General features: G+C 42.0%; 4 protein-coding genes across 5 annotated transcripts; 3 read left to right on the top strand and 1 right to left on the bottom strand.

Annotated features, from left to right (window-relative positions):
- The first annotated feature begins 55 nt into the window (after positions 1-55).
- On the top strand, positions 56-2,158 carry cd248b (CD248 molecule, endosialin b). Its single transcript, XM_030783050.1, has 2 exons — positions 56-1,709; positions 1,746-2,158. The coding sequence occupies exons 1-2, from the start codon at positions 56-58 to the stop codon at positions 2,156-2,158; spliced, it is 2,067 nt and encodes a 688-aa protein (XP_030638910.1).
- A 1,722-nt stretch (positions 2,159-3,880) lies between these two features.
- LOC115819004 (prefoldin subunit 2-like) lies at positions 3,881-6,749 on the top strand. The gene is made up of 4 exons (XM_030782537.1): positions 3,881-3,970; positions 4,741-4,829; positions 5,320-5,443; positions 6,053-6,749. The coding sequence occupies exons 1-4, from the start codon at positions 3,881-3,883 to the stop codon at positions 6,233-6,235; spliced, it is 486 nt and encodes a 161-aa protein (XP_030638397.1). The 3' UTR covers positions 6,236-6,749.
- A 141-nt stretch (positions 6,750-6,890) lies between these two features.
- Positions 6,891-12,370, bottom strand: hif1al2 (hypoxia inducible factor 1 subunit alpha, like 2). The gene is made up of 14 exons (XM_030783049.1): positions 12,267-12,370; positions 11,026-11,252; positions 10,686-10,807; positions 10,411-10,495; positions 10,098-10,174; positions 9,776-9,951; positions 9,575-9,681; positions 9,211-9,358; positions 8,783-8,976; positions 8,611-8,675; positions 8,182-8,402; positions 7,884-7,950; positions 7,439-7,547; positions 6,891-7,345 (listed from the first exon to the last, which is right to left on the bottom strand). Exons 1-14 carry the CDS (start codon positions 12,368-12,370, stop codon positions 7,074-7,076), a joined length of 1,974 nt encoding a protein of 657 aa, XP_030638909.1. The 3' UTR covers positions 6,891-7,073.
- A 3,233-nt stretch (positions 12,371-15,603) lies between these two features.
- dpp3 (dipeptidyl-peptidase 3) lies at positions 15,604-24,732 on the top strand. 2 transcript variants are annotated; one of them, XM_030782648.1, is made up of 18 exons: positions 15,604-15,650; positions 16,518-16,837; positions 17,321-17,410; positions 17,631-17,768; positions 17,907-17,981; positions 18,821-18,911; positions 19,115-19,245; positions 19,385-19,515; positions 19,761-19,819; positions 19,916-20,110; positions 20,446-20,558; positions 20,806-20,898; positions 21,120-21,182; positions 21,355-21,479; positions 22,392-22,512; positions 22,726-22,905; positions 23,329-23,491; positions 23,848-24,732. In XM_030782648.1, the coding sequence occupies exons 2-18, from the start codon at positions 16,568-16,570 to the stop codon at positions 23,988-23,990; spliced, it is 2,181 nt and encodes a 726-aa protein (XP_030638508.1). In that variant the 5' UTR covers positions 15,604-15,650; positions 16,518-16,567; the 3' UTR covers positions 23,991-24,732. The 2 variants fall into 2 exon arrangements, with proteins under 2 accessions (XP_030638508.1, XP_030638509.1); XM_030782649.1 differs by having other exon boundaries at positions 15,635-15,703.
- Positions 24,733-25,484: the final 752 nt, after the last annotated feature.

Genomic DNA, 25,484 nt, shown 5'->3' with positions numbered 1-25,484 from the left:
ATCAGCAAGAAGTCTTAGACAAGAGGATTTGAGTAAGGAGACAAAGTTCAACACAATGGAATTGGGAGAGGGACTACTGAGGAGGATGTGCTGTGCTATACCTCTATTTCTTTGCCTGGCGTTGCTATGCATGTGCTTGCCTCCTTCAGCTGCAGGGGTAGATCTGCAGGACCAGGGTGCTGTGTGCAATGCTGAGGGCTGCTATTCTGTCCACTACCAGAGGAAATCTTTCCGCGAGTCTTGGAAAAGCTGTAGGGACAAAAGAGGCAGTCTAGCCACTGTCAAACGACCTGAGGAGGCAGCGCTTATCCATGAACTGCTCTCCTCTGGGGAGAGACGTGGCCCACGGGTCAGGATAAGGCTTTGGATTGGGCTTCAGCGACAGCCACGCCAGTGCTCTGCCACAAAGCCACTTCGGGGCTTCACCTGGATCACCGGAGACCAAGACACCCAGTACACCAACTGGCAACGTGAGGATTTACCCAACACATGCAGCGCGCCCCGCTGCGTGGTCATGATCCACAACACAGCTGACAAAAGCGGTAGTTACCAGAACAACTTCAAGTGGCTGGACGGCTCCTGCCAGGTGGCTGTAGATGGGTTCCTTTGTCGCCACACCTACAGTGGCATGTGTCCAGCGTTGCAGAGTGAAGGAGGGGGTCCGGCAATTTACACCACCCCCTTCGATCTAGTCAGCACCCAGCTCACCCATATCCCCTTTGGCTCAGTTGCCACTCTGCCCTGTCCAGAGGGATCCAAAGGTGACCAGTCAGTGTTGTGCATGTTACGGGAGGACGGGAGGGTGGGTTGGTCAAAGGATGCACCTCTGTGCTCTGACACACCAAAGGACTGGTGTGATCAGGACAATGGAGGGTGTGAGCACTTCTGTGTCAACACTGACACACATTACTACTGCGAATGCTCTGAGGATTTTCAGCTGGGGGATGACGGTCAAAGCTGCCAGCCTGTGGATCCCTGCCACAATGCTGACTGTGAGTACATGTGTGAGCCCACCCAGGGAGGATTCCAGTGTCTGTGCCAAGATGGATACCTACTGGCATCTGACGGTCACACCTGCCTGGACATTGATGAGTGCTTGCAGAAACCGTGTCCGCAGCTTTGCCTCAACGCACCTGGGACCTTTGAGTGTCGTTGCAGTGAAGGCTACCAGGCCACTGAGGATGGCCAGTGTGAGGACATTGATGAATGCGAAGAGCACAGTTGTGAGCATGCATGTGAGAACTTGCCTGGCTCCTATTCATGCCACTGTCATGATGGCTATTCTCCTCTAGACGAGGATCCAAGCCAGTGCCAGGATGTTGACGAGTGTCTAATTCCTGGGGTATGTGAACATATTTGCCAAAACTATATGGGGGGATTTGAGTGTCATTGTGAAGAAGGCTATGAGTTGGAGGATGACTTGTACTCCTGCACGCCCTATACTGAGGAGGAAAAGTACACGACAACGGAGATGTCATCCAGTCCAACATCTCCCTCAGGGTTTCCACATATACCTGGCTTTCCCTGGTTAACCAAATTTACGGATTGGATGACAGATGCGCCAAGCCTAGAGTGGATTACCACAGATCTGGGTTGGTTTACTGCAGCGCCACAGGAAGGCTCTGCAACCACACACAAATTTGATTGGCCGGTTTCTGTTTCCTCCAGTTCACCCACCTCTGATTGGATGATGGATGCAACAACCCCAAGTACACCTGTTTGGTTGGAGGAGACCCAGATGTCAGATATCCCAGATGATTCAGTGCAGATAGACAATAAAGGCAGAAGTGCAGTGAGCACATCTCCCAATGCTTCTTCATATCTGCCAAATCCTAGGTCTAGCGAGGTTGTAAAACTCTTACCTAAAGAGAAGGGGGGTATGGAGAGGCCCACTCCTGCCTCACCAGAAGATACACTCTCATCTGCTGCAGGCTCTGAGCAGCATCCAGAGGGTGGTAAGCAAAGACATGACAAAAGCTGGCTGCTTGTGGCTCTCCTGATACCTCTTTGTGTCTTCATTGTGGTCATGCTAGCACTAGGCATTGTGTACTGTACAAGCTGTGCTGTTGAGCCACGAAACAAAAGTGTGACAGACTGCTATCACTGGACCACCACGCCCAAACCATCAGAAACAAACGGTGCCAAGTCTCAGGTGTGAGAGGTAAATAAAGTAATAACTGGAGACAAAAAAAAAACACATTGCTCCTTGAATGTGGTGCCTTTACACAGGTTACATTTTGAATCATCTTTGGAACACAAAAATGAAAAGGTACATTGGTTATTTTTGTGGTGAAAATATCTTCAGAGAAATTCACCCTCAAAATTGACATTGGGCATCTTGCTTTGGATATTGTAAAAGTATTTATCAGAAGAAATGCAGTTGTAAAATGTATAAAATTTTGAAATGACTGACTGATGTTTTATCAGATAATCAGGCAGTAAAAGAAGGTTCTCTACCTGTGTCTTTTATTCTGTTGTTTTTTGTTTCACAGCGAACTTTCATATTAGACAGGAAACATCAGTCTGGAATGACAAATCGCAATGCCAGACCGAACAACTGCGTATTTGTGTGAATATGTGTAACGTTTTAACTTGCAAATTGTTTGTATTATAATGTTTATTGACTTATACATTGTTTATACTGCATACGATGTGCCCTATAGTAAATAGACCAAAAATTAAAGAGGAAAATAACCATAACTTAAGAACTGTATTTCTTTCCTCACGTTCTTTGATGGGGAAAAGTTACGTTACAGCACCACCTGCAGTGTGATACAGTTATTAGTTAAAATAGAACTGGGTCACCCATTCTTGTCAAAATATATCATTATGACTCTACTTTTGACATTTTCTCATAAAAGCACTCGACTATAAACTAATCTTTGTACTCTTCAGCACGAACGTTACTTTGTTTGTGGTAATGTAGTAGCTGTTATTGATAATCACATCACAGTTGTATGAAATATTTCAGAGTAAAAAAAACAGCACCCCTCTGTGTCATGTTGACCTATTTTCCTTTACTGTGTTTATTTTGTTTCATTTGAGCTTTTGTTTTGTTTAGCTGAAGTGGGAATACTGGTGTGACTGGTACGTTTTTGTGATATAGCGTCTTGTCCTGTGACATAATTGTGACAAAATGAAAACTCATCCGGAATAACAAAACACATAACAAAACTAAACTAAATTCAAAAACAAAAACAAAAACACATACGTTTGATACTGTCTTTGAGGTATGTCATCATGTTACTGTAAGTTTTGTTACTATACAGATTATATCAATATACCTCAATCTTTTCATAACGCGATATAAATCCAACAAGGACAATTTGGAGTAAACCTGAACCTCTCCAAATATGTGCCACACATAATGCATATGTAAAACTTGCCCAACAGGTAAATGTCTTTCTAGCTCTTTATTGGACAGTGATACTGGAAATCCCCTGAACTTTAAGATGGACTTGGAACTTTGAAAATCAGTTTAAACGGGACGTCTCTCGTCATTTTGTTTTGTCGCTGTTCTGTGTAGTTTTGTCCTTTTTCACTTTTACTAGCTCTGAAGTCCAAAGCAGATCGGCACAAAGGCTTTCCTTTGGTTATTCGATGAATGTTCTCTCAAGATTTTATGCACACGCAAATTTATCATGGATGATATCACTAAGGTTAATTTTAATGTGGTGATCTCAGCAGATTTTAGGTGGAATGCGTCTCTTTTGTGTTGACAATTTTAGTTTGTGTACAGTCAAGTTCGCACTGTTTCAGACTATATTTTAAAAACCATTTAAACTCCAGCACAGATGGGGGCAGTAATGCACTGCTTATCATTGCTGGGGTGAAGAAGTAGAGTGCGTTTTTTTTTCTTTACAATGGTGTGGCGTTCAAGATGGCGGCCACCAGCAACCGTGATGGGAGCAAGTCAGGAAGCAATAAGTCCAGTAATAGCGGGAAACAGCCTGGTCCTTCCGCAGAGCAGGTACGCTGTGCTGGAGCGAATGGCGAATTAAAATCTGTGAACGTCCTGGATTGTCACCAGGTTGTGTGGATTATCTAGATTATTCACTTGGCCAACTGCTTGGAGTCAGGTTCAACCACCCACTAGCCACCATTGTTTTATTTACAATCTTGATACTGAGGGCGATCAAGCAGGGGCGTCGCTCTAGGGGCGCGCCATATACAAATCCTTTGCATGTAACAGAACGCGTAACGCTTTGGAGCATCCGACAAGAAGTAGTGCGCCGTCTTTAAATGCGCTTTACGGAGTGCGAAAAACTTAAATCCCCTGTTGGGCCATGCATGATTTTAACGAACGTTATAGTCTTAGAGCAAAAAAAAAAAGTACCACAACAGCCGCCGTGAATATACGTGTGTGTGGTAATATTGAATTTATCTGGTGAGTTTCTATAACTTTTTAACTACGACTGAAATACCACGTCTTACTGGGAAAGTTTATTTTGGTCGCCTGGCAAGTACAGCGAGCGACTATGCTCCTCGAGCCTGTTTAGATGGCATTCGACCAACAAATGATTCATTAAGCATTTTCTACGCGTTCGCTCCCCTAACGCAGCGTTTCTGTGCGACGCTGTGTATGTTAACACAATACTGATAATTAACACTGTCTGTCAATAGAGATGAATTGGTTTGTGCATAGGATCATGACTAAGTTGTCTACTGTTGTTCAACCTATAATGTCTTACAACTTTCCTAAGGTGTTGATCTTCAGTCTCTGTCTCCACTGTCTGATAGGTAGTGGCAGGTTTCCAGCGACTGCGCCAGGAGCAGCGCAGTATAGCCACGAAGGCAGCAGAACTAGAAATGGAAATCAATGAGCACAGGTAGTTACTTAAATAACTGTCCCTTAGGATGATGACTTTTAACGTGGTAGCCCTCTATGGAAAATAAACATGAAGCTAACATTTGAAATGTAATGGCATTCTCATGAGAAACCTCAAAATTCCACGTAGTTGTAACTGGTGACCTTCTATTGTTATTTGTGTTTTGGTAACAATGCAGTTCTTTTGTTCATCAGTGGACTTTGGTAGCAGAGGGCCGTACTATGAAGTGAGATAACTGGCTTGTCCAGGTAACTTCCGGTTAAATTAACTCAGAGTAAGAAGTAAACCTCCTAATAGAACCCTAACCCATGGATTCGTTTTCCTAGCAAAACAAAGCCATGGGGCTCTTTTATTAGGAAGTTTACTACTTACTCTGAGTTAACTTAACCAGAAGTTACCTCGATAAGCCAGTTACCTCGCTTCATAGTACGGCCACCAGGTCTGGATTCCAAGATTTATGCAATGTGTATGTTGTATTTCTCTCTCACAGTCTTGTGATTGATGCGCTGAAGGAGGTCGACCCATCACGGAAGTGTTATCGGTTGGTAGGAGGTGTACTCGTAGAGCGGACAGTGGAGGAAGTTCTGCCTGCCCTTGAGAACAATAAAGAACAAGTAACGTTCAAAATTTCAACCCAAAAACTATAACATACTCAACTTTAAATATTACCTCCTCTAATTTCAATAAAACCCTCCACAAGTATCATTCTGTAAGAGACAGATGTAGGTCCGAACAAATATATTAAATGCAGTGAGTGGAATTCTGAAGATTGCATTCATGAGGGCTCAATGACTTAAAAATGTTTCAAACTGACATGCTAGGTCATTTTTGGTCTTTTACATGTATTTCAGCCTACACATTTCTGCTTGTCTCTGCATTTCTGCATGATGTCAGTATTTATGTGGTATAATAACACATTTATTTTACACAAGAATAAATTAATACTATTATATATTCTTAGTATCAGAGACAATTTTGAAATGATACATATCAACCATTAAAATATTCAGGATAGCTTTCACAAAGTACTGAAAGAGGATCTCCTTTATTGGAAAATTGGTTGTGCCTTAAGTCTGACCACAGATTGACCCACTCACTCATTATCTAAGCTGCTTATCCTAAATAGGGTTGTGGGACCACAGATTTAAATGAAATGAAATCCTTTGCTAAAATGATTGGGAATGAGTCTTTTCTTGACTGTAAAACTCTTGTCTTTTCTTTAGATCTCTAAACTAGTGGAGTCACTTGGCACACAGCTACAGACAAAAGGACAAGAACTGAACGAATATCGGGAACGTTACAACATCCGGATCGTGGGAGAAGAGGAGGCGGCTGGCAAAACGGCCACGAATCCAGAGAATGAAGGAAGCGGAGCGAAGGGGGGGACTGGAGTATTAGTGTCATAGTAAATTTCAGAATCTTTTCCGGAATGTCTTAATTAACGTTAACACTGTATCTGTCTGAACACTTTTTTACCTAACGGTTTTGTTAATGAATAAAAGACCCTCTAGCTTGATGTATTTACACTGTGGCTCTATTAACATTGCTATTTTTCTGTTTGTAAAATGACAGCCCTGTGCAGGCTGGCTTTGGTTTACAGGGGTTTTTATTGTATGGTGGTCTGTCGCATAGAGTCCTGACTTATCTCAGCACTCATTAGTATTCTTAGGGACATTTTTATTTCCATCAAATTGAGATACCTAAAAGCACTACTAAACTAGGACTCTGAAATCCATTGTAGAGTGTCTTCACACGGTGTTGTGATCTCAAGCAGTACATGCTCTCTCCAAATGAATTCACACTCCTCTGAAGCAGACCATTTCAGGCTGACTAAGTATTAAGAGGACAATGTGGGGGGAAAGAAAGCTTTTAATAAAATGATTGTCAAAGGTTACTTTGGAAATGTGTTTAATGCATATACTTATGTTTGCAAACACATAAACAGAGGACTTTGTATATGTCATTGAATGATGGTAGAAAGTCTGCATGCATAGAGTTTACACACTGCATTTAGTTCTGATCTGCAGGTTGCACCTCACTGAAATACTTTCTCAAAATACAACTAGAATGGGATTCAAATCCACACATGTAAAGCAAAATATGTGAACATTCAAACACCTTGATTGTATGGTCACCTTCATACAACTGCTTCTGGCTACAACATGGACAATAAAACAGATAATCAATGCATGGTTGAACAATGCATTTTTTTCTCTTGTTTTCCTCTGTGGTGTGTTAATATCATTACCAGGGCACTCTGGACGCAGCTTGGTCCAGAACAGAAGTTATCTCAGTCCCATTTAGCAGGTAAGAGGTAGACCCAAGAGGAGCATTGACTTCACATTCCCACCCACTTAACACAGGAAGGGTGAGAAGAACATGGGGACTTTTCCCTAGAAATTCTTGTTTAGTACACTCCCTGGTGGTTGTTGGAGTGTACCGTTGAGAGTCTCTGGGTTTTGTGGACTGTGATACTGGTCCTGGCAAACTCCAAGGGCAAGAGTACACTGATCCATCTGGTGAGACAGTTGAACAAAGAAAGGCGTAGGAGTGAGCTTTCAGGATGTTTCTCAGATAGCTCCTGCTACTCATAAAAACTGACACCTTACCACAGTTTCCCTGCTGAGTTCTGCTGAGATCTTTGGAGACCTTTGGTATGACTCTCCCCAGCTGATGAGTCATGGGTTGAACAGGCCCATTTTGGCTGTCATATTCTGCCTACAGTAATGATGAGCAATCCCATTCATCTTTGAATTTATTGCTGTACAATGGCCTATTAATAATATACTCCTTTACTCAATTGAACTAAACAGCATTTGATTATCAAGCAATTGCTGAAGAGTCTACTCTGTAATCATTCAAAGTGTAAGCTCTTAAGTATTTCTCTGCTGGTTAGTTTGGGTTTAAACCACTAGATCAGTTTAATTTACCTTGAATTCATATCCATACCTAGGAGTATAACAATATTTATGGATAATGACAGTGACTAGACTTTAGGACCATCGCCCTGCTCATCAAAAGTAGCTATACACTAATATATGTGCATATATATACCTGTGACTTTGTTGAAAGAGTGTCACTCCATGGTCTCATCAACTCAGTGCCAGACTCCACGCTATGCCTGAATTAATAGCAAATTGTACTTTTAAAACATATAGTACCATATAAGTATTTTGAAACATCAAAATAAGTGACAAAGTACTCATAAACGTTCACCAGAAACGTGCATAGACAATGCTCCACTGTTACATAACCTGCTGCTACATATAATTTTGTTACATTGACATATACAAGGCGTTTACACAACAGAACAATTAAGGAAGCTATTTTGATCATGTTTATATAAGGTTACCGGTGTGTTGAATGAAGACTGTTGACAAGGTGCTGAGTATGCAGATGACAGTTTGTGAATGTAGGCACTGATCCTAGATAAGTCTTGAGCTCAGCTGGAGAATTAAGGCATGGCCAGCATGTGCCTAATTCTGACTGTTCTACAGAGGCACTAAGCAGAAAATCCTCTCCATGCATGGGGATGTATGGAGCCAGAGCATCCAGATCTGTTTCATGTCGGTCCTGCAGAGCACACAGATACAAACTCTTCACACACCCTTCTCAGCATCATTATAAGCATGACTGTAACACTGGGTCATTCCATCTGAAATCACACCAACGAATGGATTTTGGGATAGTGAGTGATTTTGAATCATGCAGTTGGAAACAAAATTACGTTTCTTCTGTAATATATGGGTTATGTCTCAAATTTCTCATGGTAAAAGCTCACACAGTCTGACAGTGTGCACTCTAGTGGCCCTTCAGTGATGTCTTCGGGGCTCTCGTTTATCCTCACTAAAAAAAAAAAAATATTAATATTAAAAACAAAAATGTATTGGCGATTTTTAAGACATTCCTGTTCAGTGTTGTAGTTTCAGAAAGACAGAGAGAAATCCACAGACCTTGTAATGGACTTGTAAATTGACTGTTTTGGTGGTGCGCTCTGTAGGTGGTTGACTGGTTTGTGTCAGTCTGCAGAGCTGCAGCTGATGTTGGAGCTGACAGTGACTGTGTTTCAGGGGAGAGGGAGTCATGGGTCTTCAGCAGACACTCTGTCTGGTCCAGAGAAAACAACATCCCTGACTGCTCCACGCCACTGATGACACACGCACACATGATTTATATTAGAAATCATTCTTCATCCTCAAATGTCTCAAGAAAATGATCATTTGGGAACTGTACAGGTTCCTTGACTAAAAACCTGCCTCTGTATCAAACATTCAAACATTCAAAATAAATGCGCAAAACAGAATCTTATGTAAATTCAGTGCAAGGGGAGATCAGATGTGACAGCTCTAAGTCAGATGCCTTGACTGAAATGAGCTCAAACCTCAGAATATAGTTGATGCAGACAACTTTTTCTGGTTTCCCTGTGAAACTATTGAACACCACAGATGCGTCTGTCTCAGCCCACACATAGCCTCCATGTTTGAGTAGCAATCGATATCTCCCAGTGGAAGCCTGACCTTTAGAAAACACTTTCACAGGCAAACAGAAAAACAGCACTTAAACATCAACACATGGGTGAAGAGACAAGGACCTGAAAGAATTCTGTGACTGAATTTATAATCGACTTCTGCCTCTGTGAAAAAAGACTAACTCAATTTAACCCAAACTATACACACCTACACATTATCTATGTATGAGATCTGATTAAACAATGCTAAACCAAATGAGTCATTAGGATAACTCACTGGAAAGATGTGACTTGAAGATGTGGAGACAGTCAGCTGTGTGACAATACTGGTAAACTGACTGGCCAAACAGCTCTCTGTCAGTGAAACCAGTCAACTCTAAGACTCTAGAGGAAAAAGAGACAACACACCGGATCAGGAAGAGATCTCAGCCAGTGGTGTTAAGATGAGTCAGTATTTGAATCTGACTTTAAAGTTTACCCTGAATGGCAGTAGGTGAATCTCATATCTGGGCTGTGTATGCTTAGGTATGTCTTGGCATTCAGATCAGTATCCATCTCAATGACCTCTTGTACAGGCAGAGGCCTGCACAGAAGAACCAGGCAGCTAGACCCTGGTGTAGGAGATGACTTTAACACTCCAGTACAGTGTATAACCTATGTGCGAAAGAAAATGAGGAAGAACAGAAAAGTATGAACAGAAAGACAGAGGACAGGAAATGTATAGAAAAAGGAGAAGATTCATGGAAAAGCATTGAGCTCTGCTGTGTTAGCGTGAAGCATGGGCGATAGAGATAACCGACCTTGAAGGGAGTGAGCTTCTGGTTGTTAGCGTTCTTAATTCGGAGAAAAACCTCACACTCCTGCTGGCCCTGCGAACCTACATTAACAGTTAAAAACATCTAGTCAGACTCTTGACCTTGAATGCTCTCAGAAGTCTGTTTGAGAGCATTTTTTATTTCAAAGCAAGCTTCACAATCCCACTGACCCTGTCTACCTTGTATAGCTTATTTAAAACATCAGGTGTTTGAATCATGAACTTTGTATGGGTAGCTGACAGATATTATATATTATTATTTTAGCTGATTTGCTAAGGGGAAATGAACAAAATCTTACCAGTGAACCTCGATAGAATAGATTTGATCTCTGTGTGGTCACATGGATGCACAAAATCAAAAAACCTCTGACCAATAAGATCCATCTGCAAAAGAGATTTAAGGGGAAAAAAACTTTAAATGATCTGTTATGCTGTAATTTCAGCATGTAATAGAAAGAATACCAGGGCTTTTAAAAATTCACTACTGAGCATCTTGCTCACAGGCATGATTCTGTGAAAAGCCAAATTGTAGCATGTTGAAAAGCGATATTAATTATACAATACGTAACAGAACCTGATTTATTCCGGTGTGTGTGATCACCTCCTTAGTGGTGAAGATGACCTGGCCGTTCAGAGAAACTAGGAGCAGGAAACCGCCAAGAGCAGAATCTAACAACACCTCATCACATGAACTTCCTAGAGATTCATTAAAAAGAAAAAAAAATGATCTTTTCCACTTTTCCACCTACCTGCAAATCATCGTCCACCCCAAATATCAGATTTAACATTATCTAATAATCAGTTGGATTATTTTAGTGTGTTTTATATGTTTTGCTTGCAAGGAGGACAAGACAAAATAGAAAAATGGCTTCCTTGATATTGTAGGAGAAGGACTAAGTAAAAATTGGATGTACCTGATGGGGTGTCCCTGTCTGACACTGTCAGGTGTACAGGGTCTAGAAGACCCCTGAGGCGAAGGTAAGCAATCGTTAGCCTTATGATGGAGGCTTTGTCCAATTGGGCCTCTAGATTTGGGGCAAGTGGTAGCAGAGTGGCCAACTCCCTAAACAGTAGGTTCTCTTTCTCCCTCCTCCCCTTGGCCGCCACGCGCGACCGCGCTTTACGCAGCTCAGCACACTGCCTGCAGAAAAACAACATTCCTTACGTCATAGATAACCCACTCATTTGAAACATCGTTGCTAATAAGGATAGCAATAATTCAAACCAATAAAACAAACACATGTACGCACGCACACGCACACACGCACACACACACTCACATGTACACACACACACTCACATGTACACACACACACTCACATGTACACACACACACTCACATGTACACACAAGCCTCAGAAAGTTTTCTTTGAACTGTATGGCGCAACCTTCTCAGACCTGAGTTTCAGGAAGCAGTCACTCTGGCCTGATTGTCTGTTATCATAATGGTATGTACAGGAAAGGCTTACAAATGTAAAGATAGACCCCAAAGATGGAGGGCATTTGCTGTCCTCCTGGAGACTGAGACGTCACAACTGCGTCACAGTATCTTATCACTTAGCAGCTAAGTCTGTCTGCTGATGCTGATACACTGGCAAGCAACTGGGTGGCCAAACTGGCCGACACCATAAAACGTTGGGGTTTTTTTCACTACCATTATAGAGTAGTGTAGAGTATAAGGAACTGTGTTTAATTTTTCCTTTTTTTATGCAAAACTCCAAATGTTACACTATTTAAAGAAATGTATAGCTACAAACCTCTCAGGCAACCAGTGCAAGAATTCTTTGGTTCTAGAATCCGTCCTAGAATTACCACTGTGCAGACAAACTTAATGTAGAAATAATTACATTTACAAAGACATTTTTCTGAAACCATCATCAGACCCATGTCTGAAAAGGCTGATACTGCATCACAACATGTTAATTGCATTACTTGGAACTTTAGCATTTATGCAAAACTTGAATTGAATTCTTGTAACGTAATGTCATTTGAAGTTTGTATCATGTAAAAGCTACTTTTTTCCCATCTTCAGTTTGAAATTTTTAAATTCAGTTTATTTTTTTTATTGCTTTTTTATTTTATTTTACATGTATGGTTATGCCATTGTAGTTATCCTGATGTTTCAAATATTACATACTTCACATATTTTACTTACCTGTTTTTCTTGTGGTGGCAGACTTTTTGTTTATATCCCTCTTCTGCATTAAGCTCTTGGTCCAAAACATCCCTGAAAATGCTTTCTAATTGCTCTTTAATCATTGCGATTATTCTAGAGTCTAAAGACAATCACAGACACCTGTCAGCTGACATGTGTTCAACTCCAGGGTGAAGACTGGGTATATGGGTTTCTCAACAGGAGGTCTTTATTAAGCACACCCAGGTCACACCCAGTTTCTCACAGCTAAAAACCCACCAGCGGGTCCAATTGCTCACTAATCTGTTAACAGAAGGCCACCACACAAATATGATAATATTCAACAATAAATTGGTCAACAAACTGGTCACGATTTTGGCCAAAAATTCTCTGTACCTTGTTGGGGTCAAGTATGTGAAAAGTAACAATCAGTAACAGAGGAAGAGCTGGTCCCTCGAGTGTCATCTGGTGTTTCTTAAACTATGATAAATTAGTTTTAAAATGTGCTATATAAGTGTACCTCTTTTCCCTCACCAATACATGCCCGTGGATTTAACAAAGGACATAAGAAAAATATCATGCCATGCATACGCTGAAGTAGAATACTTTCTAATGAGCTAGAACAGACAACTGGTTCTTAACACAAATTGAGGGCTCCATTGTGATATGCTAAATACCAAATTATATTCTTCATGCAGCATCCAGGACATAACACAGGAGGTCTGTGTGAAGCAAGTAGAGATCTGCAGGGGCTCCTTGGCAGCCTTGAAAATGGCAAAAATCTGAACCTGATGGCTTTGTATTAATTACATATCATTTAATTATTTTTAATTATTGCTGTTGTTGTTCTGGTTGTTGTTGTTGCTATAGGCATCCAAGGGATCCCTATTATAACTGTTATGTGGTTCTTTTCCTTTTTTTTACTTGTTGTTCCTCTGTAATGTGAGTCTATGGCTGCCTTTGAAACCTCTTATGAATTCTTTTGATTTTATTAACTTGTGATCCCAGTGGTTTGTGGGTTGCAGAGACATATTAAGTTATGTGCACCTGCTGATAATCTCAACTTCATGAGGGGCCAGTGCAGTGTCACGCAAACAATGATTGACAGACTAGTGAAACAGGGAGGGATTTCCCATGACATTTATTTTAGGATTTATGCAAACCCTGACAATTTGTTGCAAAAATGTAACAATATACTGCGCGCACGCAATAGGAATACTGTAATCCACTTACAACCAAAGATAAAGGCCAAAGTACAAACTTAAAACTTGAGGAGGTTGAGGATACATACAGAATGTCTCCTGATGTACTCTTGATTCATTTTGGAGTGTTTCCTGAAGTGTGAACGTGTATTTGTTAGCGCCACGAACTTCCCTGGGGAAGGTGATAGAGGTTTAAGACAAAGATTATGACGCTCTCAGCATTTCCGTCTGTTGCAAACGAAGCTTTCAGCTTCTTCACCATTTACCATCTGCCTTATTCCTCCTCTGCTTGAAGGGTGGGCCATCCTGTTCCTGCAGAAAATGACTTTTAGAGTAACAAAATTTGACATCTGCTCAGCAGATCTCTCTCTAACCTTGTCACTCATATCATATAACTGAGAGTCAGTCATTTAGAACAAGCAGCCACACAGAAGTAGACATTTTGTTGGCTTAATAACCAGCCAGTCCATGTTGATTTACTGACAGTGGTTGCCTGTGGTTGACTGCATCCTGGTTGTCTGCTCCCAAGACACAGCTCTGTCTGATGAAATGAAGTGTGTAGGAGGGTGGACGGCACCGTGTAATGGCTTAGGAAACCTTCCCTGGTACTTCTCAGAGAGTGCCTCAGCGACATGTGTTTAAAAATAAATACGTTTTCACTTTTATCAAAAGAAAGATGAATGATTACTAAATGAAAAAGGTTATTTTGTTTAAAGATATCGTCTCTTTGGTGTGGTCATACACTTCAGAAAAATAGTGAATAAAATTATCCTGTTGCCAATCAAAACTGTCCCCTGGTCCGTCAAAATTTCACGATACTGGTTTAGAATTTGTCTTTCAGCAACAGAATCTTAAACTTTTACATTTTTCCGCCGTGACTTTAAAGATGCAATTAAAAGCCGAATTTCATACGAAACGCTATTTCCCTTCAGGGGGATGTAACATGCACATTTAACATAAAACAGGTGAAACACGTTCATTTGGATGTGGATTATTAAAGTGAATTAACATAAAAAGTTTTTCCTCAAACAGCAACAGGGAAAGTGAAGATGCTTAACATGGCTTTATTAAGTCTGTTCTGGTTCTGTTATATGCTGTGTGTCAGACAGTAAAGGTCTATCATCTTATGTTAAGGCTACAAGAGGTGAAACAGAATCGACTACTGTCTGAACAAGCCACAATGGAGGTCAGCCAAAAAATGCACATGGTTTTATGAATAAAAACAAAAGGAAATATGAGCCTTAGTGTAAGACTGCAAAAATGGTGCTTGAAAGACAATCCAAGGATTACATTACAGTTTTTGTTTTTTGGTGGGTTTTTTTTTGGGGGGGGGGTTGCAGTTCTCAAAGCGGACATGTTTCATTTTATTTATTTGTTTATTACATTTTTTTTATTTGCAATTAAAGATTCTAAGCGCCCTGAAAACAACTGGAAACAACTGCTTGTTTACTGTGTATAAGCGTTGAGCAGGAGCAGAAGAACACAGGGAAGGAAATATGGAATGCTGACAGATTACTTCAGTAAAGTCCACGTCTCTTTAATTTATACATTCATTTGTCACAGACCATTCACTTGGGCAGTGTATAATACCATATATTCTTCTGTTGAATTACACACACAACATACATTATTTGTTTAGAGATTAATCACTAATCCCTAATGCAATGCAATCCCTAACTAGTAATGATGTATTAATTTGTTTCTGTCGACAAAATCTCTGACAAACAGCAAGAATTATATTGTGTGATACAGAGAATAGTATGATACAGTCTTGTATTGTAAAGTAGAGTATAGAAGTAATTAGGAAAGAAAGGTCGTAAACGCAGTGATGTGGTACGGTGAGAAGGCTGGGGCTGTAATAGTAGTATTTTAAATACGCACACATCTGGAACGCCGAAATTGACTAATCACGGCCGGAACGATCCGTATGATGGAGTGTAATTCAGTGTAGTACGACGCAAAATAGCATAGCTGACGTCTAATCGGGACGAGCAAATCCACAAAGAACTTTGACCATGATGTCAAGTCTTTGTCAATGATGCGCAATTGGACGCCTTTCTTGTGCTGTGATTGGTTATATGGTCTAACGTTTTGGAATCTCAGCTATATGATTGGTTTAGAGGCGGGGGATTCTCTGAATGAACAGAGGAAGTGGATTTCAAGAGTGAGATTGCACTTTGACAGTGTTGGACGCTGAAATCAGGTAGAAAGTGAATTTAAAAACTGTCTCAAAAATTACCGGGGATTTCATAAGAAGTTAGTATTCTCTGCCTTCACTGTCCCTTAATCTGACGTATTTTTATTTGCATATCTATTGGTTATTGTATCCATTGCTATAGTTTTCCATGTGACTTAGCTAAACCAAGATGCAGCTAGCTAACTTAGCCAGTTAGCTAGTCAAGCAACAAGAAGTGAAAGTGCAAGTCCATTTGATTATATCCTGCATCAGACAATTTTGGTATAGCGGAGATAAGAAGAAGGCTCAAGTTACTGAATTCAGTGCTTTGCTGTACGTAAATGATTCGGAAATCAAGTCAAGTCAGCAAAGAAACTGAAAGACAACTCCATTTTAAAAGCGTTATTCAAAACAATTAAGCTGACTTGTTCAAAGGTGTTGGTAAAATCGACGCTGTAAGTGCACAAAAACTCAAAAAGCTTAATTCCTTGGCACTGTGAAAGAAAGCTCCTTTTACAGATTAATGTGATGATTTAAGTGTTCTACCATATGTAAACTGAAAAAGACGGTTTCATGATGAGGTTCAGTTATATTTGCATAAATCCAGACTTCACACTCACTTACTCGGATATGCTCAGTTACACGTTGCGTTCTTCCCAATTTGCATCAAACGGCATGCTTTTTCTGCCTCTTACGGAACTTGTTTAGCTTGTTAAAGGGTCAACCAGTCATCAACCATCAGATCAGTTGCATCAGATATGCTAGAGGTGGCTGCGTTCAATAAATACATGAACTGGATGAAGGACCTCAAGATCCACCACATAACAATAAAGTCATTTATTATATCACAAGTAGTTGTATGCTCAGTTGCTAATGAATCTCTTTCTGCCTCAGACTTGTAACATTTTTAGGACATAAACAGAACAGGCTGCCTGCAAGTCAACATGGTGGACTCTCAGTACTACCTGCCCAACGACATTGGGATCTCTGCCCTGGACTGTGGGGAGGCATTTAAGCTGCTGTCGCCCAAGGAGAAGCTGTACGCTCACTACCTCTCCAGAGCAGCCTGGTATGGAGGTCTGGTGGTGCTGCTCCAGACCTCTCCAGAGTCAGCCAACATCTACGTGCTCCTGCAGAGAATGTTCCGGAAACAGCCACCGGCACAGCTAGAGTCAGTTGCCACGGCAGCTGGCCTTAGCCCTGAGGAGTACCAGGTTAGAACACTCTGACAGACACTTGCTGGTTTTATTCATTAATGTGCGACATTGTGCCAGGGTGGCGTGTTGAACACTCTGGGAAGTTCTTCTAAGCTGTGGGAATGTCTTTGAATAGCTTTTAGCTCCAAGTGTAAACATAGGAACAAAACTGTGTCACTGAGATTTTGCGCATGAAATACTGACCTTACTCAACTTCTGCCTCATGTGGGCAGGAGTGAGAAATTTCAGTACAGTGAATTTCTTCACTCATGAGACATCATCCCAATAAATACACGTAATTCCTCAAAGCAGAATGGGGAACTTTATTTTATTGTGCTTAAAAATATAAAGATTGTTTGGGCTGATGGTTCTGTCATTTCTCTTGAGTTAATACTGCAGCTTGAAAATGGCTTTTGTTTTTTGGTTTGTTTGTTTTTGTTTCTTGTGGAGGCAGCCCTACTAATGCTCCATTCTGGATAAGATTTTGTTTGTTTGTTTCAGGCATTCCTTGTCTATGCTGCTGGGCTATACGCAAACATGGGGAACTACAAGTCATTTGGTGACACCAAGTTCATTCCCAATCTGCCAAAGGTATGTCTCACTCTATATGCCATAAACTTAATGTGGAGGTCCAGTCTTGTAGTCAAAATGTGACATTACATGTCAGCTTCTTAGATTTTTTACAGCTTCCTCCTAATGTGGTCAAATGCTGAAATGATACCATTCAGTCAAAGGTGTGACATAATCTCTCCTGTTTGTACAGTATGTCATGATAAATGTTCTCTCCTCATGTTGCTGACTTGGGGTCTAGAACAAGTTCAAGGCACTTGTGTGGCACAGTCAGGCATTTAAAGAGAGCCCTGGGGAGATGGAGCAGTTGTGGAACAGCTGCTCTGAGCTCATCTACTCACTTGAGAACCGTCAGAAACAGCTTGGACTGGGAGAAAAGGTAAGGGAAACCACAGACCACAGAAGGTGGAGGGATGGGGTATACAGTCTCAGGTGAAGCTTGGAGAAACTTCACCTTTATGTTTTTGTATCAGTGGAATGTTACAAATTATATGTGTCTCTTTTTTTCACTTTGTAGGGAATCACCACCTACTTCTCAGGGAACTGCTGTTTAGACGATGCAGAGCTTGCACAGAAATTTCTGGATTCCAAGGTACAATCTTGTAAAAGTGCACTTATATTATGATTTCACTTGAAGCTTGAGCTTTGTTTTCAGATGTTCCTGCTGTGCACTTTATTCAGGCAATCTCTGGAGTGGTTCAAGGACCAGCCCTATTTGGTCCAGCCCTCTTCACAGTTATGTTGTAACCATACCATTAAAAAATTAATGTAATTTTGCCATTCCAGAATTTGAATTAAAAAAGCGATACCAGTAGTCAAATGACACCCTCTGCTCATGAGCTACCTAATTCTAGTGGTGTTTAATGCATTTTTGTTTATTTCATATTCCTTTATGAAACTATATTCGGTCCATTTAGCATCCTTGTGTTTTTTTAAGCGTACTGTTTTGGTGTAGGAGTGACAGGGATGGAATATTCCGGTAACCCAGGAGTAACTTGGGGTGAAGTGACCTGCTCAAGGGCTGAATAGCTGTGGTCAGATAAAGGGCAGGGAGGTATTCCGAATCGGGTTAGTCACCAAACCATGTATAAGTTAACTAAGAGTAAGTTGTAAACCTCCTAATAGAAGAGCTCTCTGGCTTTGTTTTGCTAGGAGAATGAAGCCATAGGGCTCTTCTATTAGAATAATACTTACATAGAATACCCTCCTGGATGTGAGAAGCAGCAGTGCTCTTTTACTAAGTCAACATCTCTTGGTGCCCTGCCCAGGAATTGAACCAACAACTCGCCGGTTTCTGTTGTGGAGCCTTCTGTTGTGGATCACTGAACCACTGTTATTTTCCCCTAAAATGTTTGTCCCTTCACCAACCTCTCCTCCCACCTCAACTTTTTCCTCGTAAGTACAATAACTACTGCCTGTCTGCCTGCACAGAACCTGAGTGCCTACAACACCCGCCTGTTCAAAAAGGATGCAGAGGGGAAACATTGCTATGAAGTCCGCCTGGCCTCTGCCGTAAAGAAGGGTGAGGATGAGCATCTACGTCTGTGTTCGGTTTCGTGTGTTTGTTTACAAGCAATGCAACCTCACTCCTCTGGTTCTCAGTTTATCTTTAAGTAATTTTTTCTTTTTATTGAGAGCAAAAATCCTTGGATGCTTTCCCAAGGAGTGAACAAATGAGTCTTCACAACACATGACTGATCACCCAGATGATCTTCCTTTCTGTAGAGTGTGCTGTTGATGGTGAGGGAGAGACCTGTTGTGGAAAATACGAATTTGAGGATTCCATGTTTATTGTGAAAAGAGGTGACTATGCTCCACTGATGGAGAGAGTGTGCCAGAACCTGGAGAAAGCCAAGGTAAGGGTGTACGCTAGCACTCACGCAGACATGTTAGTGGTTGAACATCTGATGTCTTTAAGAAAAGCATTTATTTCTTACATACCCTCCTGACAGTCTATCAGGTGGTTTAAGCTTGCCCTCCCTCTCTCTGTCTCAGACCTACGCTGCAAATGAGAACCAGAAACACATGTTGGAGGAGTATATAAGGAGTTTTACCTTTGGCTCGGTGGACGCACACAAAGAGGGCTCTCGCTTCTGGATCAAAGACAAGGGACCCATTGTGGAGAGGTAAGAAAGGAGTCGCGGTTACCTTTCCAGTTTACCTCCAGCTGCCAGCGAGTCTTGTTGAAAAATTGATACGCAAAACTCACAGTCTTCATTGAAGTTCCTCTTTTCCCAGCAAACGTCGTCCAGCATGCTTTGTTAGTTTGCTAAAGGTGAAACAACCAAGGAAGTCATTGTGTGTTTTTCCAGACACAGCTTTCTCTTCCATTTGTGTTTTACCCATGAATGACCGCAGTTCTTCTCCTTAGTTATATCGGCTTCATCGAGAGCTACAGAGATCCCTTTGGATCCAGGGGCGAGTTCGAAGGTACGTTCCGTTGTTTCCATGTTCTATTTAAAGGACCTCCTGTCGTTCCATCGGTTGTCTCCCGTCGACAACTGATCTGCTTATTTCTCACGTCAGGCTTCGTTGCCGTGGTGAACAAGGCCATGAGCGCTCGCTTTGCTCAGCTGGTGAGCTCGGCGGAGATCCTGCTGCCGGAGCTGCCCTGGCCGACGGCCTTTGAGAAGGACCGTTTCCTCAAACCAGACTTCACCTCCTTGGACGTGCTGACCTTTGCCGGCAGTGGCATCCCAGCAGGCATCAACATCCCCAACTGTAAGCTTCCTCTTGAGTTCACTCTCGATAACAACATGATTCCTTGTTTTCAAAACCTCTCCGTGGGGAACCCTGACCATATCATGCACGTGGTCTTATTTCTTTGACAAGCAGCACCTCTGATTGTACACGTCAAAGTCTTATTCATAGTCGTCCCCCGCCTTGGTTTATCTCAGAACTTCTGTTTCTTTTTTCTGTTCTCACCTCTTCTTTTGCAAATACTTTTGTGGGTGTTCTTTGAAGCTAGTTGGTTTAAATTGTAAGTTTACATGTATTGACTTTGTTTAGATGGAAGTTCAGCTATTCACAGTCTCTTAACGTCCTGTCATCCTCAGATGATGACATCAGACAGACAGAGGGCTTTAAGAATGTGTCTTTGGGGAATGTTCTGGCGGTTGCATATGCTACCCAGAAAGAGAAACTAACCTTCTTGGAGGAGAGTGACAAGGTAAGACAGCAGTATGGCCTCACAGTGCTGAACATGTCTCCTTCCTTTCATTCAGTAGTCTAAATGCACTTTAAGGTGACCAGCTTGCGGAAATGTAATCGCTAAAATGATATAATTTTCAAAGATGAACATTTATGAAATGAAGTAACTTTATTCAGTTATTTTATAGACACTGTTACAGAACGGTATTGACATTTATTGTATTAATGTTATTTCTCAAACTTCTCTCTCTCTCTCTCTCTCTCAGGATGTGTACATTAAGTGGAAAGGACCCTCCTTCGAGGTACAGGTTGGGCTTCATGAGTTGCTGGGACATGGCAGTGGAAAGCTGTTTGTCCAGGTGAGCGGGACCAGAGCAGAGATTACCTCATCCCACAGTGTGGTCCTGCCCAGGGATGCATGGTTTGACACGGCCTGTCATGTGCAGTTTTATTTTAATGGTCCCAAGTAATCATCAGTGACCGCCTTTGTTAAATTATTTTGTGAGAGGAAACCTTTTATTCCTGTCTGCTGTTTTTGCATCATATGAAGCAACACTGATTTCTTTATGTCTTAACTCAGGATGAAAAGGGAAACTTAAACTTCGACCAGCAGTCTGTTCGTAACCCAGAGACAGGAGAGCTGGTAAGTAGGTTAAATATCAAAGAGTTAAACTTGTCAGCACAGCCATTATCCAGTGTTTTATGAATCTGGGCTGAGGTGTCAGAGAGGTGGCCTTTGGTCCTGTGACTTTTTATGGATGTCACCATATGCCAGCACAGGTTTTTTTTTTTTTATTGGTGTGTTTTTTCTCCAGATCACCAGTTGGTATAAGGGCAGTGAAACATGGGACAGCAAATTTTCCACCATCGCCTCATCATATGAGGAGTGTAGAGCTGAGTGTGTGGGGCTTTACTTGTGTCTCAACAAGCAAGTGCTCAGGTCAGACACAGACACACACGCACACGCACACAGACTCATGCACACACACTCATGCTGACTGTCTAACATTGACTCCAAACCAGATGGAAAAAGCGGATTGGTGAATAAACATTTTGTGTGTGGTGTGTGTTTGTGTTGTGTGTGTGTGTGTGTGTGTGGTTGTGTGTGTGTGTGGTTGTGTGTGTGTGTGTTGTGTGTTGCGTGTGTGTGTGCGTGTGCGTGTGCGTGCGCGTGTGCGTGCGCGTGTTGTGTGTGTGTTGTTGTGTGTGTGTGTGTGTGTGTTGTTGTGTGTGTGTGTGTGTGTGTGTGTGTGTGTGTGTGTGTTGTTGTATGTGTGTGTGTGTGTGTGTGTGTGTGGTGTGCGTGTGTGTGTGGTGTGTGCGCGTGTTGCGTGTGTGTGTGTGCGTGCGCGTGTTGCGTGTGTGTGTGTGCGTGCGCGTGTTGCGTGTGTGTGTGCGCGTGTTGCGTGTGTGTGTGTGCGTGCGCGTGTTGCGTGTGTGTGTGTGCGTGCGCGTGCGCGTGTTGCGTGTGTGTGTGTGCGTGTGCGTGTGTGCGTGTGCGTGTGTGTGTGTGCGTGTGTGTGTGTGCGTGTGTGTGTGTGCGTGTGTGTGTGTGTGTGTGTGTGTGTGTGTGTGCGGTGTGTGCGTGCGCGTGTTGCGCGTGTTGCGTGTGTGTGTGCGTGTGTGTGCGCGTGTGTGTGTGTGTGTGCGTGTGTGTTGTTGTGTGTGTGTGTGTGTGTGTGTGTGTTGTGGTGTGCGTGTGTGTGTTGTGTGTGTTGTGGTGTGGTGTGGTGTGTGTGTGTTGTGTGTGTTGTGTGTGTGTGTGTGTGTTGCGGTGTGGTGTGTGTGTGCGTGTGTTGTGTGTGTTGTGGTGTGTGTGTGTGTGTGTGTGTGTGTGTGTTTGTGACTGTAGTATCTTTGGGCATGAGGGTGAGGAGGCGGAGGAGGTGGTATACATTAACTGGCTGAACATGGTGAGGGCAGGCCTCCTGGGACTGGAGTTTTACACACCAGAGAGCAAGAGCTGGAGACAGGTCAGAAACACACACACACACACTTAGACACACATACACAGCCGCTGCTCTGCTCTTTCCCTAGTCAGTCCTCTTTGACTATCATACACTTTTCACCACTTATTTATTTTTGTGACGTTTCTATGTGCTATTAGTTTCCGGAATATTCCTTGCTTTTCAACCTGTTTTGTGTGACGTTGTCTGAACCTTTTTGTATCTTACACACACGCACAGGCCCACATGCAGGCACGCTTTGTGATCCTGCGGGTTCTGCTGGAGGTGGGTGAGGGCTTTGTGACTCTGAAAGAGCGAACCGGGGCAGACGGCCTACCCGACGCAGTCATCACGCTGGACCGCAGCAAGATCCACACAGTGGGCAAGAACGCGATCCAGAAGTTCCTCTGCAAACTGCAGGTACCACATCCATCTGTATACTCAAAACGTCACAAAACATCATCACTCACTGTCTAGAGATGTGACGGCAGTGAAGTCAGGTGGAAGACGCTCTTTCCCTTGCATACGCTCATACCTGTGTGGCCACTCTTTTTGTGTTGGCACATATATGTATTGTTGTAACCTTTTCCAAATGTAAGAAAGAGAAATATAGCTTGTTTTTGTGAATATAATGTTTGAATGTGTTGAATGGAAAGGCAGGATAATATGTGGTAATAGGTGAGCTGAGGCTGAATTTCAGAGACAGGGCTAGAAGAGTGAGTTCCCTGAACCCCATTCAGTCTGGCCTTTAGCAAAACGACTACCCTGGGCCCCTTCGGAGTCTGGCCCTCAACAGAGCCTGTCGTCTCATCTCTCATCCAACTCCTCATCCAACTCCTCCAGGTCTGCAAGGCTACGGCAGACGTGCAGGGAGGACGGGCTTTGTACGAAGGTTATTCCGCCGTGACGGATGACGGCGCTCACAACTTCCTGCGCCTCAGGGAGATAGTGCTCCTACGCAAGGAGGCACGCAAGATGTTTGTCCAGGCTAATACCAGACTCCAAGGTTGGTCCTCTCTCGACACCTGACTCCACGCCTCTCTGCAGAAACACTGCAGTCAGGTCGGACCAGCACTGGTTTCACAACAACTGAAAGCAACTTCTGTTTCTAGGGATGCGGTTTCTGTGTGTTGTCAGTGAGTTGTCTGACATCCTAAACTTTTTTTGTAGCTTGCATCATTATGAACATACTGTTCAGATCATTAAGAATACTGAGACACTTGAAAGGCACTGATGGACCATTTAATCTGGAATAACTTGACACTTTTCATGGGCATAACTAGGACTCTGTAAATATCACAGATTGAAGTTGTCATGAAGTTGCTCCTCTCAGACTCTGTGGTGTGTGTGTGTGTGGTACAGGTGACGCAGTGGAGCTGGTGGAGTATGAAGGCAGTGCTGCAGGCCTCATTCTGTCTTTCATCGATCGTTTCACTGATGACGCTGAAGAAGTGGAGGCTCACCTCCTGGAGCTGAGCTCCAGAGATTCCCCCTGTTGGTGCTGAGTGGACACTGCACCCATAGACCTATCTCTTCTCACATACGTACACACACCCTGTGCACAGTTCTGTTAGACAACACTGTAGCTACATGTTAGGTGACTAAACACAGGGAATGGATCAACTTTGCAGTGAGTTGTTAGAGGTTGTTTGGTAATAAAAATATCCACAAACTAGAGGAGATACTCAGAAGCATCCTTTAGCAGGTATAATACATTTAGTCTTATACACACCTTCAGTTTACTCTGTAACGCCATACATTGTTTAATCAGTGTTAACCCAGTTGTACTGTCTCAATCTGTATCATCTATTCCTCTCAAATGAACTACTGCCTGATTTTCCCACTCAAATAAAAATAAAAATGTTTTACCACTCACAAGGGGAGAAATAGCTTGCTGTGAGGAAAGTGTGGAAGAAAGACTTGTGTAATCTTTAAAAACTTGTGTACTTCTTCTCTCCCTGAAGTTATTTTTAAACTGAAAACGTCTTTGTATTCACGTAACAGTGGATTTTAGCAAGTTGTGCAGTGTTACACCAGACTAATCATCAGTTTTGCCAGTCTGTGACTTGAATTTTGTATAAAAAGAGACATTTGTTGGTTCTTAATCAAACAGGGAGAAACACAAATCCTTCTTGTGGTAGTTCTTTTTGTGTGGATACATGGAAATGTGAGTGGGACTCCACTGGTGTTGGTTTTGAGTTTTATAGTGTACTGTGTGAAGGGTGCATGAATCCCGACAGTGGGGGCCAGTCCCAAATAAATGAACCATTCATATTCCCTTATGGCTTCTTTACTTTCACCTTACTACAGCATTATATTTACATTGAAATGCATATCATATATTACATTTACAACATATGGAGAAATTGCAATGCTGTTGGGGCAAGTAGAGTTAAAAAAAAACAAAAAAACATCAGACATATAATCTTCAATGTCAGCATTTCTTAAATTAAAACTTTTCACAATGGGAAAAGACAAATTCAGTATCTTAAGCAAGGGGGTTGCATTATTCTGTGGTTGTAACATCATGCAGAAGAACAAATGCTTAAAAAATGCTTGACTAAATCAGGTACTATGTACATACTAATTTAAACTTGTTTTTTTAGACCTGGTCCCATTGATCTGTCTCTTGGTGCCTTAATGCCAGCATAGTACAAAAGGACAGGACTCCAGATAAAGTACTCTGTGTTTAAAAAAACAAACAAATAAAATACTGAATAAAACCAATGTACAAGTTTTCAATTCAGGTAATAAATTAAACATAGCCAGCATTAAGTAGAAACCTTTTGTTTTTGGCCTCTCTGACCTTAACCTCCGAATGCTAAGTTCATAAAGAGTTTGTCTAGTTGTACAGCTGAAAGAGCTGAGACAGCCTTTATCTCTAAATAAACTGGGCACAAGAATGTGTAAGGACTAATGTACGGTTTTACATACACAGATATGTATCTCATCGTTTGAATTGTTTACATTTGCTGGAACAAAAGTGTTAAAGGGAGTAA

The sequence above is a fragment of the Chanos chanos genome, chromosome 8 (assembly GCF_902362185.1).
Source record: "Chanos chanos chromosome 8, fChaCha1.1, whole genome shotgun sequence".
NCBI classification, from domain to species: Eukaryota; Metazoa; Chordata; class Actinopteri; order Gonorynchiformes; family Chanidae; genus Chanos; species Chanos chanos.
This window is presented reverse-complemented; position numbering and strand designations above follow the sequence as displayed.